General features: G+C 47.4%; 1 protein-coding gene across 1 annotated transcript in view; it reads left to right on the top strand.

Annotated features, from left to right (window-relative positions):
* Nucleotides 1-6256: 6256 nt before the first annotated feature.
* Nucleotides 6257-13470, top strand: part of LOC131260652 (RNA-binding protein Pasilla) — a 69014-nt gene continuing 61800 nt past the window's right edge. Inside the window, exon 1 of the mRNA XM_058262431.1 lies at nt 6257-6380. Coding sequence (XP_058118414.1) covers nt 6257-6380 — 124 coding nt within the window. The remainder of the gene's footprint in view (nt 6381-13470) is intronic.

Here is a 13470-nt window from a genome sequence, read left to right as displayed (position 1 = left end):
AAAATGGAATTTTCATTTCATCATGTTGTTGGATAAGACTTTCCATAATAATAAAGCTTATATGCTGACATTCAAAGAACCGGGGCGCAAATGAGTATTATTTCTAGTTAAGCCTTGAAAGATCTAACATTTGCATGGGGGAAAAAACATTATTACTTCACGGGCACTTCATGGATTAACCTTATATAAAAGACCAGTTTGATAATAGCCCACATCATCATCGGATTGTGGTCATCTTGACCCGGCTCCGGGAACATCACGGCTGCTATCCCAACGCGCAGTACTTTTCTCGTTAACTTCATGCACATTCCCATCAATCAGCCCTTCGCTGTCCGCGCACGCAAACGTCGCAGATATCATTTCAACGTGACAACGAACACAATAGGGTACCTTCCGACACCTTCTTCGCGGTTTCGCGGTAGACCTCAGACCGGGAGACTGTCGCAGATGTTCGCGGCTATATTACTCACACACCCTCTTGATTGGTTAAAGATTGGATGATTGTATGAGTTTTATACCTTTTGGATTTTACATTATCTCTACGATGTGTGATTTATTAAAACTTTACAAAATCTACCGTTATTTCCTTAGAAAAACTCACTGTGATGTATTGTTGGCATAACCGCGCTATTGTTTGCCGGTTGAATTGCTTTGGACACAATTGTATTGGGACGAGTCTAAATACTAGTACAGGCAACGCTAAACGCTTACAGTTGATGAAAAACATGTTCACGAATATATTTTCATTTGCTTGGTAACAAACTGCCCAGTAACAAGTGCACAAAACGCAAAAACTCTGGTGGGATCATCCATTCCATCATCTTTTGTGGCATGAATCATGCAACGGCTGAGTCAAAGATGATCGACAGAGATGAGATTTTCTTCCCGCTTTTGTCAAAATATAACCAATAACAGATGTTGGCGGGATGAATCTAACAAGAATTCAAAAAAGGAAAAGTACAGATCATGCAACTGCAAGGCTATCCGCTACAAACACATCTGCTTCCGAAACGCAGGGGAGGATAAAACGCTCCCCTTATTTTTGGCCGCCGTCGGTAGCTTTTCTTGTCTCATTCGGTGCGTCGCTGCGCCACCGAACGCCGACCACGTGTTGGATCACGTTTTTCCGGTGGCGTTGCGCAGCGCTGCGCAAGCTGGCGAGCTATATTGGCTGTGTAAAGTAAACAGTCTCCCGGCGCTACGCATTCCCGGCGTGTACGACGTTGGGAAAGGCCACAACAGGGGAAAGGGCAGGAAATTTTCTCTACGGTGGAATTGCTCAGCGGATAGGGGCCAACATTTGGCTGCATGCTGGATGTGGTACTGGCGAGCCGGGCTGATGAATGTTCAAAAGACGGTTTTAAAACCGGGATGGAAGTGAAAACATTCGAAAACATTTACCTTTCCAGCTTCACCGCGCGATGTTTACCTGGGGAGTGTTTAGATTTTTCGTTCACTCCAAACGCAAACGACTTTTCCCAAGGTTGCAGCCCCTCCACGGACGGACGGACGTCTCGCGACAAAACGTGCCGGCCAACAATTTGGCCAGCCTGCCTGCTTTCCTCCGGGTTCCATCCCAAACGGCTTATCGCACGACCATCGCGAATGCAAGGTTTAGCAGGCAGTTAATAATTTCCCAACTGCAATGGGCAATTAATTGCGTCGTGGAGGTTTGATGTGCAACCAGTGAGTAAATAAGCAAACATGGTTAGCTTCACACCTGATGGTCGTATGAATTGAAGTAAAAAATGAGTTAAAATTAATATTTTTTTGTTTTAATTATATAAACATCAGAGCAATCATAATTTTACAAATGTGTTCTTGGAATGAAAATTATGTAGTTGAGTGAAAACCCGTATGCTGAGGGAAAAGGCCACCCAATACTTTCCATTTTGAACCGACAATTTGGCTCGGAAGGCACGATGACGAGTCCATAACGTGGTCTGCGATGTGGAAACTTTAAACATGTCCTTCAACGGTTTGACAGCATCAATCATCGCCGTTTCCATTGCTATCGCATATCTCACAACCTCCCTCCACCCCATTCAGTTCCACCTCACCACTCCAACACCTGTCATATGGATAGGTAAAGATTTTCAGAGATCGTTTTCAAACGTCAGAAAGAAGATCACCGATCAGTCGATCATTTACGCCTAGTTTTGTGCTTGCACACGTGTTCCGGTGCCGGCTGTTTATCTGCAAACTGCACTTTGTTGTTTGTTGCATCTTCCGCCAGCTGCAATTACCGTTCTGTAAATTGAATTGCAATTGATCAATTGAGATGAGCTTCCAAACAGGTAGTATTTTCGTCATTCAAACATTCGTGCAAACATTCCTTCGATCTCTCTCAACTCGCCGTTCTATGTGTGTGAGTCACTAACACCATTGCAGGATCTTCTGTCAAAAGAGATGATTTTCAACTCAAAGAGAGAAAACCTCTCAAACTTGAGCGAGCTGAAACTTAAGAACCGGTTGAACGGTGAGAATGTGTGAGTGTACACGCGAAACGGTCCTAGGTTACCCAACACCTCGATAGGGGGCACGCCAACCGGTTTGTAGCGGTTATAGAGCATTTATGATACTGAGCATGCTTTTGACAAGTCGGGCGAGCGTACCACAGAAACATTCTGGCCGCTGGTGGTGCAGCATGCAGAAACATCCAGGTCTGAAAACATACGAGTTTTTAACGAGTGAAACAGTGTCGAAGGTGACTGGTTTTAGGCTTCCTGCGGTGTGTGCGTCCACAGTGGCGGTGCAATGTGATCAAACTATAGCTAAATAGTATTGTTAAAGGCGACGAGTTTGGTATTATTGTGCTACAAACTACTATAAAATTGTTCGCCTTCGCCCTTCGTTGCCTCTCGCTCTGTGGGTTTCTGTGTCACCTCGAAACTCAGTGACGTCATCTTCGCGCGAGACTTGCGCAATCTTCAACGCTCCGACGATCGGTTCGCCCGCTCTTGCTCCAACGAATTCCTCCACATGTTACCGAGCTCGCACGCATACCGCGAAGGAAATCGTTGCGAAGCGTTCGCGGCGCCAAGTGCGACGAAGTTCATATACAAAAACAGTTTTCGCAGTTTGCTCAGTTTAGCTCAATTCATCTGATGTTCTCGTTTAAAACACAGAACAGTGACAGGACACCATTGGATTGAAATACTGTTCTGTGATATAATTAAGAAAAAAGTACCTTAAAGCAAACATAGAGTGTGCGACCTTGGTCAGTGCGGGTGCAGGGTAGTGTGATGTGGGCTGTGAACAAAAACACCACAACATATTGTGGCGCACGGTGGCATTTTTCGACCCATTTTGTAGCAGGGGGTGCGAGTGGGAGAAACCACTCGCTACAGTGAGGCAGTTTATATACACGCGCCTTCTAGCGCTGGCGGGCTGGGAAGCCCAAAAGTGACACCTTGCACGTCCGAAAACGGAAAAGAAGGAAGCTGCTGGCACGGCAATAACACACGCAACAATTCCATTTTCAAACGCCATTCAGCAATGTGCAGTTTTCTTTCCATCGCTCTCGATTTCTTCTTCCCTCTCACTCTCTCCACCTGTCTTTTTCTCTCTTGCATCGCTCGCGTCTCGCTCCTTTTATCTCCAAATAATCCCCAGATATCCAGCTGCAAACGAAAGTGACAGTTGAATAACTTTTGTTGATGAAAAAACATCCAGCTACTAGCTTTGTTGTGGTCCTGCAGTTGTTGTTGCTTGCTGGCCACAATTTCCCCAACAACTAGTATTTTAGCCTTCTAGTGGGTGGCTCCTCACTTCCTATAAGCTTGGTTGGCTGGCACTAAGGACATGAAAAGAAGTTTAACCAAATGGACAGAATCGGAAGCAATTTCCAAACCGACGTAGGTCCATTCATGTTCGGACAGGCTTCGAGCGTGAAAACGATGTCGCGAACCACAAAATTCCTTAATTCTGGTAGAACCAAAAAGAGACAAGCAAAGAGAGGGAAAGCGCGAGCGGGGAAAAGTTAAGAAAATCATAAGAATATGTATGCGTTCGCGACGTACTGAAGGGAAAGCGAAAACCCTCCGAAATGGAAACATATCGTCCTCGGGGGAGTAATGTTTTGTTTTTTAGAGAGTATATCATGTCGGTGCTCTACCATCTTGTTTCAATCTGATCCCTGTTTTTTCCCGACTCTCCGGAAAACTTACGCATAGTTTGTCTTCCTCAGCAAATCCTCCTGCTTGCAGAGAGTGTCTTATCAAGCGAATCATTATCTGGTTTTCTTATTCAACCTTTTAGTAGTGAGCTTCGCTTGTGACGCATTCATTGTTCAAGGAATGATGCAGGTCTATTTAAAAGTGTGACAACCAATTGGCTGCTCCCAAGTGAATGATCGGCAGTCCTCCATTTTTACTTTCGTACTCTTTTGTCTACTGACAGTGCTTAGTGATTGGACGTAATCAAATTCCAATGGTGGCTATTTGTTTTGGTGATTCCATCACACGGCACAGTGATTCGCAAACCCATTTATGATGGATTGTTTATTTCATCAAGCTAGACGATTTATAAATTATTTGAAATCGAAACAGGATATTAACCAATTTTATTTAAAACTATCCCTCCGTAACCTGCAAACGTTTACGTAGCAGGCATTCGATGAAAACGGTTTGGGAACTACTGTACGGAGGTCGGGTAACATTTTTAGATTATTTTCATCTACCCCGGCCCATTCCTCCGCTACCCGGTGCTGTTATCACCGCATCGCATGCACCTCCCCGGGCCAAGTCGAGCCATTTTGCTCCGCACAATCCAACACAAGTTCGAACGTGTCCAAGTGTTGGTTGACGGACGGGGTAAAAGGGAGCGCGTCGCGGGTAGGAAATCCAGCCAAAGTGATAAGCGGCAGCGCGGTCCACCATCGACAATGTTATCAGCTCCGCATTCGTTATTCGCTCGTGCCACGGGGCCTTTGGACGCCATGTTGTACCCTGCAAGAACGGACCAATTGAAAGCGATCGGTGTTGCGATGGTGGCGATCGTCGTCGTTCGACGCTCGAGAAACATCACACATTCGTTGACTTGCACTCACACCAACCTGAACGCAGTAGGCCCCCGGGTCGAGCACGACATTTTTCGTTTTTAATCCTTGAGCAGAGTAAACAATTGCCCAGCAAAATCTAGTAGCACTGTGCCCGCACTGTGTGACAGTGACTTTGTGCGTTGTGACGCTATTAATCACAATTTACCTGTTTCTTCCAAAAACCCTACCACGCAGCTAGGGAACGAAAAAGAACGAGCGTCACACGGGAGCAAACAGTCGTGCAACGGAAAAGTGATCAATCAAAGTGTGTGATGCGTGTTCGTGCGAGTCTGCTTTCGTAGCCGAGTGAAAAATACACGAATTCAAATATCGTGCGCTGGCCGATGTGTTGACGCGTTTGTTGTTTTGGCAGTACTTTTCCGCTTCCGATGCAACCGCGGGGATGAATTCTGATGCTGTTCGACGTCGTTATTGTTTCGCCAGTGTCAACGCGCTCGTCGTGAGCTAACGTAGGTGTGTACCGACCGTTAAGGGCAGCTGTATGCTAGTGGCCTGTTTCTTCCTGCCCGTGTTAAAGTGTATTTCCCTTCCACCCCTCGACCGGAGGCCGTTCTAATGTTTTGATTAAACACGAGAGAAAGTAACGAAGTGCAATACAGGCAAGCAAAGTGAGGTATAGGAGGGAAAACGGAAAACCGATCCTCAAAAGTACACCTAAAAGTGGCTGAACGGGCTTTCGCGAAGGAAAAAAGTATCACCCTGTGTCATATTAACCCGCCACCCCGCCTACTCCGGTTTCTGTTCCCGTTTCGTGTTTCCACCACCACCCAAAGAACGCGCGTCCAAATACCTCAGGGTGTGTGCATGTGTGTGTGTGGGTGAGGGTGTGCTTTGCGTGATCGTGCGTGCGTACGTTCGCCGCGAGTGCTTCTGTCGTGTCGAGGTGTTTGTGATTTGTTTTTTTCTCTGTATCCATAAGTGTGTGCGCTCCCCCAACCCGGGACGCACCAGACCGTGGGCAAGATAGAGGGTCAACTGGGAGATTTTTCACCGTTCCTAAGCGCCCATTTGCCACCCCCGGTCGCGCAACTTCCGATCACGTTGGAGCACGGCACAGCAACGGCGGCGGCGGCGGCGGCAGCGGCAGCGGCGGCAGCAGCGGCGGCCACAGGAAACGCAGTCTGCGACAAAGTCCTGAATATTATCAACAACAATAACAACAACAGTAGCAACAACAACAACAACAACAGCATAATGGCCGCCGATGCCGCCATGGACACGACCTGCCCGAGCCCGGAACTGGGTGACTCGCGCAAGCGACCCCTGGACGACGGCACCGACGATGGTACCTCGAAACGGTCACATTTCAGTACGAACGGTAAGTCAACTCCCGCCCCCCACTCCAACTCCACTGCGTCTAAGACGCGCGACATTGCTTCATCGTTGTTGATTTTCGTAGCTTCTTCTTTCCTTTCCCTACAATCCATGTTGAAGAGAAAAATGCATTCAAGCGTGTGAACTCCTTCACCCCAAAGTACGTGTCCTTCGGTTTCGATTTTCTCTGAAACAGAATGGTTGGCCATGCCTCATCCTCTGGTGAGCCCAATTGATCGAATTGATCGCTCCGCTGGAGACGTGACGTAAACGTTACCACGTGCTTATGCCTCTGTCTTTTTTTTTTTTGTATGCCTTGGGTTCCTCTCTCTTATCGTAAACTTCCTCCAGTGGATTGGTTTGAACAATGCTATCGGTCGCCGCTGGATTCTTCTTTATTTTCCATCGATTTGTCTTCCTTTCCCGCCGCACACCGAAACAGTTTTCCCTACGGTTATCGCGTCGATCAAGCAGCATGCGAGCGAGCGAGCGAGCACTACTAACCCTAGCAAAACCCCTATCGGGCGTGTTGACAAATGACCGCAAACTGTCATTCATCATCCGCCATTCTGGAGCAGCCACCGGGACGGGGTAGCCTATTGCCAATTTTTCCTCCCGCCTGCAAGAGGTCCCACTGCCGAAAAAATTCATGCTTCCTGGGAAACTATGATCCCGGGGCAAGTTAAGGCTCGAGGAACGTCGGGCAACGATAGGAAGTTGCTCCAAATATTGGACCCACGCTTATGCTTTTGCTACTGCAATGTTCAATCGGTTAATCAATCATCAGATTTTATTTTTAATCGCGCCCAAACCTTCTAATACCCCTTTTTTGAGTTAAGAATGTGTTTCAATCGATCGATAACTCTTTGATTCACTCCGATTCCAAGGCTCTCCCATTGGCCCATGTTTTGGTTACTGTAAACATCTTTCAATTCCCCGTTTGCAGTGAAGAATGGGACCGATTAATTTTCGGGATGCCGACATATCGCTGTTCAAAATCAATCAAAATCTGGTTTAGCTGGTTTGGATCCTCTTGCAAATCAGAATCAGGAAGGCTTTTCCGACAGTAACATTTTTCATTGTTCAAATAGTCTCTGACGTTATTTATACTGAAACCCATTGTTTGAACAAACAGCGCTACTATCCCGCCATGAGGGAGTTCAATCAGTTAGCAGAAACAATAGACTCGCACTGAACCAAGTAGAATTTCCAATGCACCTCCAAACACTCATCTAATGCACCGAGTCAGGGAGGAACAATCGTCACGAACAACGAACAGTAGACGCCGCGCAAACACACACACACACACGGGGGAGAGATGGTTGTTCACCTGGTCCATCATCGGCACCATCAGCTCGCCAGCATTGGCAGGCTTTTGTGCTTGTGGCGCGGCACAGATACGTCTATCTGGAAGCACCACTTCGCTATCAATTCGCCCGTTTGCCAAAGCGCACACACAAAGGGTTTAAAGTGACACAAGTGTAGAGGTAGACCGGCTACAAAGAGTCGACAGCAACCCCACCGGGGAACGGGGGGAGAAAAAAAACCCTTGATGAGTTCCTCACGTATCGAAACCTATTTATTCGTTTGCGGAAAAAGCAACGGACGGAGATGATGGACCTTCAGTACGGGCAGAGTTCATCCAGCCCAGGCTAAATGGTCTCACCTTCGTACACCCTTTGCGTTTGATGGACGTTGCGCCAGTTCCTTGTGGCTTCCAAGGGAAGTTTGCTCCCAGCAGCAGGGAACGGAAGGCCGTCGGTTCAAGTGCATGTGCATTCGAGTTGCGAGTGAGTGCATCATACGGGCACCATCATATTTTGCAGTTGGGAAGACTCGATTAGTTCGCTGAACAAAGTCGAGCCATCGTACACGTTCGTTCGAAAGATTCTAATGCTTCATTCGACGCCTTTTTTGCACAAGTTTTTTACCATTCTCTGTTAAGAGCTTTACGGGACAAAGAAACCTTTTAGAAAAAGCGACAATACCAGTAGATGAAGTCCTGGTTTGCGCTGATAGAGCACGTGCTTCGAACACTATTTAAAGGTCAACGTCTTCCCGAGAAAAGTCTTAACTTTCCTTTTGCAACACAATGGAGAAACATTTCCCGAAGCATGAAAAATGGCTGAAACTACTTCAAACAAGATTAGAACTTTCGAAAACCTGTTCTAAACTTCAAATTAAAATTAAAATTATAATTAAAATGTAATCTACATATCCCTAGGAACAACTAGAGCTAGTTACCCGAAACACCACTTTCGTCGGACCCTTATTAGATTATTTTAGTAAATGTAAACGCATTACTCATCAACAACAATGGCGTTTAAAATTGCTTCAGCTCGCTTTCTACCATAATCGGCATTAACTTCCGCCCATTTTTATCAGCTCCACCGAACCGCGAAATTGTTTTGCTATTTCGTAATTGTTTTCCATAGTTTCCGAACGGATGAGGGCAGGAGTTGCTTTAATAGAACCGAAAACAAAAAACAGAGTGTACGTACAATGCGGGAAACTAACTATTGGTGCTCTTGTGTTTACGGCAACCCACAGCCGTTCTACACCCGGGCTCTTATCAACATGGCAAAAATAATTAAGTGCTTTTCTAGTTCGATTGCCTCGTTATTCCCATTCGCACAGCTGCCGGTTTTTATTTATTTGCTGTGTTTATGCACTTGCTTTTGCTTCAAGTGCTGGCGGGGTTTGGGCGTTTATTGTACGCGTTTATGAGGTCTCCAAAATTGGGGTTGGTTGACATCAAACATTAAAACCGTGAGGAGTGCAATACATTTTTTTGCCGGTACTCTGCTTTCCTACGGTTCCGTCATTGACTTACAGTTGAAAACTCGTTTGTTGTAGGTTTGTTTTCGTAAAACATCAGAGGCGCTTCATAAAGAAAATTAATTTATTCGTTCACCCCACTAGCTTGCCACCCACTAGCTTCAGCTTTAATAAGCTTGAACCATTGTAGAGTGGCTTGCGGAAGTCGGAATTCACCGAAATGCACAGACACACACACGGAAGCGTACCTTCGGCGTTATTGCCTGGGCCAAAACTTCGTAGGCTTCGCATATCCCTTTGGTAATTCCGGCCGAGTGCCGGCCGCTGAATACAATCATCCCCTGGGTGACCCATTTTCGATGGGTTCTTTCATTTCAAAGATTACATTATTGTTTTATCGTTCTCGGCCCCCCAAACCGCGGGCCGCCCCCCATTCTCTTCGCGCTTATGTTGTTGCTAGATATTCTCATATCCGTTTTCGGGGCGCAATCCTTTATGCTGCTTCCACCTCAGTTTCGTTTCCCCCCGGGCATGTCGTTGGGTGGGATCCCTTTTTCCAAAGGGGGAGTTCCTGCTGTTTCTTTATTCGGATGCCACTCTCGGCTCCAATTCCGGGGCTGCGCTTTGATTTGTTGTGCGCTTGCACAATCCCGGTCACGAATGAGGTCCCGGGATATGGAGCAGCCTCACCAACTTTGTACCATCCTCAAACCTCGCACCTTACTTCCCCACTCCCCCCCCCCCCACCCCCCCATCCCCAAGGCACTGCGAGCGGTGTCATGTCGCAAGCGGTGCTAAATGAAAAACTTCATCACCTTCGTGCGTCCTACATTTGCCCGCTGCAGTTTTTCCACCGCACCGCGATTTTTCCCCTTTCTCCCCCCCGTGCCCACGGTGGCAGGGTGGCAGTGCGCCAAGAATGTGGCTAGCTTGGGGGTTTGTTCGGAGGCATCCTTTTGAATTTTCGCTTCCCGTGCCGCACCCTTGCGTCCGTTTCCCGAGTTTTGCGCGAGCCTCCGAACATCACCTTTCCGATTTCGCAACGGGTGGACGCATCACCACCGACCGCCGGTGGAGAAAAATAAAAATAAGTATCCCATTTCCCGGTGCCCATCCGCAGGCGTTGGTGTAACCTGATTCGAATGATTCGGAACGAAAACGTCCAGCTGCGAGAGCGAAGTGTCCTTTACCAACCTGTCCACCAGTCCACCCCGCGCCGGCCCAAGGCGCGCGGGTTTATTTCCGGCGAAAGTAGGATTACTTCTGGAATCTTCTTCGTCGCTTTTCATTTTTTCCCGATCCCCGACCCCTTGGCGGGCTGGATTAAGTTTTCCCGCGTCGTATCAATGTTTTTCAAGAAAAAATCAACATTCACCGAAAATCTCGACACGCCGCTCCAAATGCTGTCGGTGCTGAGCGGTTCGGAATTAAGTGGAAACGAAAACATTATGCTTTTCGGAAAATCTATGTCCCGGCTGCCGGAAATCGGAGCTTCCTTTCGAAGGAGAAGGAATTTCGAAGAAAATAATTTTTACTAAGAAAGCAAAAGCCGTTTTTTCTAGCTACAAGAAACAAAAACTACCAACTTTCCCAAATCCTTTCCATCTCTCTCGCCCCTCCCCCTCCTATGCCAACCAAATTTTTCCGTTTCGTTTCAAATGGGAAAAAAGCCCCCGCCATCACTGACATCTGCGCAATGAGCGCGACCTTGTGTTGGGAATCCGGAGCGAGGGAAAAACCGTTTCCTGTGCGCCCTGCCGAGGAAAACTAGGCGAACGCGTTTGCTCGAAGCCTAGCCAAAGAGAACACTCCACCAACCACATTGCTCCCATCCGCGAGAGCGTCTACTTTGTTTGTTCCGCTCACGGAGGGAGTTTTTCCTCGCCGAAGCTGTTGCGTATCCCTTTTCTTTTAGTTACATTTGGCCTTTTTTGATGTACCTTCTCAAGCTCCTTTCACTACGATCAAGCTTTTTTCTTGCGAAGCTAGGTGCTGCAATCGGAAAAACAATTAGTCGAAGCCCGAACCATTTTCCCCTCTCGCGATGGCGGGGTTCCAGTGTTTCCCGGGAAACGCGTGTCCTTCTCCGGCGTGGTCCAGGATCTCTCGCAACCCGAAGGCCCCCAGCTGTGCTTTAGACGCCATTGGGCTTCACTCTCCCGACGAATGGGAAGCGCCACGAGCGTCGTGTGGCAGTTGCATGTGTGCAGCAGAACCGACCGCACCACGTGACTGAAGCATAACCGATTATACCGTTTCCACTCCCACGCGCGTCTCATCTTTATTCGGTTGCTTTCCTTTTATGCTTCCCTTTTTACCCCATTTCCGGTATGATTTTTCAACACTAACGCTCGTGCTAGATAATTAAATGATACTTACTCGTTACGTGCTATATTTACCTTCATTTATCAGTGAGAAGCACCTTTCTTCCGCTATACCCCCTCTCTCGATAGACTCATTTGCAAACGGTCAGCTTTGTTTGCTGGCGTCGGTCACGTTAATTTATGACACGCCGCACGGAAGTGGAGCCCTTTAACCCTTTCGAGAGGGGGTTTTGTTTTCCTCCTTCTTTGGGTTTGAAACGAAGGCTCGTCCATGGTGACACAACAACTACAGGAACCGGCTGGCGACAACAGGCCCATCAGCCGTCGAACCTAACCGATTCAGGTCGATCGTTAGTTGGCCTTTTTTCTGTCCCCCCCACAAACCTTTCCGTATGTTCGGTAGAATAATTTATTTCCTCGGCAGGCAGGAAACTTCAACGGGCTGGTTAACATGCAAACATATTCCCGTTTGCTGCCGAATGCGTCGTTGGAACTCTAGCACGCCGCGCTGTATCTTATCAAGTTCCCATTCCTAATGTTTTATAATAATTCATAGTGGTGGGAGGTTAATTCTTAAGCACATTTTGCACTCCTGATAACGTATCGTTTAAAGTATTCTTCGGCTGGAGTACCTCAAAGTAAAGGGTGCCTGTTTAAAACGCACCCACCCTTTCGCACCCTTGCTTTCATTGACCCAAAGCCAACGTGCCACAACAACACCTTCAGCCGCACACATAAGTCGCTCTAATTTATGACCCAAAACATCCCGAAAAAGTAGTTCAATCGTCTTACAGCACGCGAGGGGACCGCAAGCTTAAGGTGGGATGTGCCGTAAGTAGCTTTAAAAACTTTCTTATCGAAGAAAGCAAAGCCACGGCCAAAATCCTACCACACTTATGCAGTCCTGGACGAGGCTCTAAACTTTAACCTCCCGGATTGGTCATGGTCGCACGGCTTTCGGTCGGCAGGAAACGTTCCTCAACATGCTCGATGGAAGTGTTATCGTTATCGCAGAAGAAAAAGGAAACACATTTCCCTTTCAGCCGCGGGAGTCCTTCTACGTGCGACGTGATTTATGAAGGAAATCAAAACGTATCCAACATTTGGAATGGTTTTACATACATCACAACATCCCACGAGGGAAAACTTGTCAGGTATTTATTTGTGATTTTCGGGTGCTTAATTCTGGAAACTAACAAGCCAGACATCCTTGAAGGAAAATGACTTTATGCTTTCCGAGACACGCTTTCGTTTTGCGCTGAAGCAATTGGATACGAAAATAGCTTCATCCCACCACTTTTGATCGTTTTCGGAACATCGTAAACATTGTTCATTTAATTTCCCAAATTACAATTCATCATCAAGCGTCGAGACAGAAACGAGGCTGGCCCATTTGCGGCGTTCTCAACCCGAGAACAACAGTGCCAACCGATCGATTTCCACGCGGGGCTCGATATGTCGGTGGGACCTGTCATAAAATAATTAAATCCATCCGATGCCGTTCCCGGGGCCGAGCCCCGCTTTTTCCGAAGGCTCGTGTTTGGGCCGGCGGCCAACATTTTCGGCCCTGTGTCCGCAGTGCGTCATCTCCCTCTCTCTCTCTCTTTTCCTTCCTTTTTCTTTTTTAAGTCCGTTGTAGGACGTGTCCTTCGAAAGGTGTCCGGATCCGGGAGGTCATGCTTCTGGAACGGAAACGGAGCCGGAAATTCTCCGCCGCCGGCCTCGACCTCCCCGCATCGAAATCTGTGCCCAAAAATCCGTGACACGGCACCATGTACCGAAATTCTTAACCGGGATTCTCGGTTCCACTGGGTCATGTTCTACATTTTTTTTGCTTTTTTTAAATCCGTGAAGGGATTTGCTAGCAGTCAGCGGGAATGGGAAAGTGGGCTAGAGGTCAGCCGAGGATCGAATCGTGAAGCGGCGTTTAATTAAATCAGAGATTCGTATCAAATGGACAAACACACCCACACACAGACACGCACAGCGGGG

Source organism: Anopheles coustani, chromosome 3, assembly GCF_943734705.1.
Source record: "Anopheles coustani chromosome 3, idAnoCousDA_361_x.2, whole genome shotgun sequence".
NCBI classification, from domain to species: domain Eukaryota; kingdom Metazoa; phylum Arthropoda; class Insecta; order Diptera; family Culicidae; genus Anopheles; species Anopheles coustani.
Note: the sequence above shows the minus strand (reverse complement) of the source record. Positions and strands in the feature narration are given on the sequence as shown.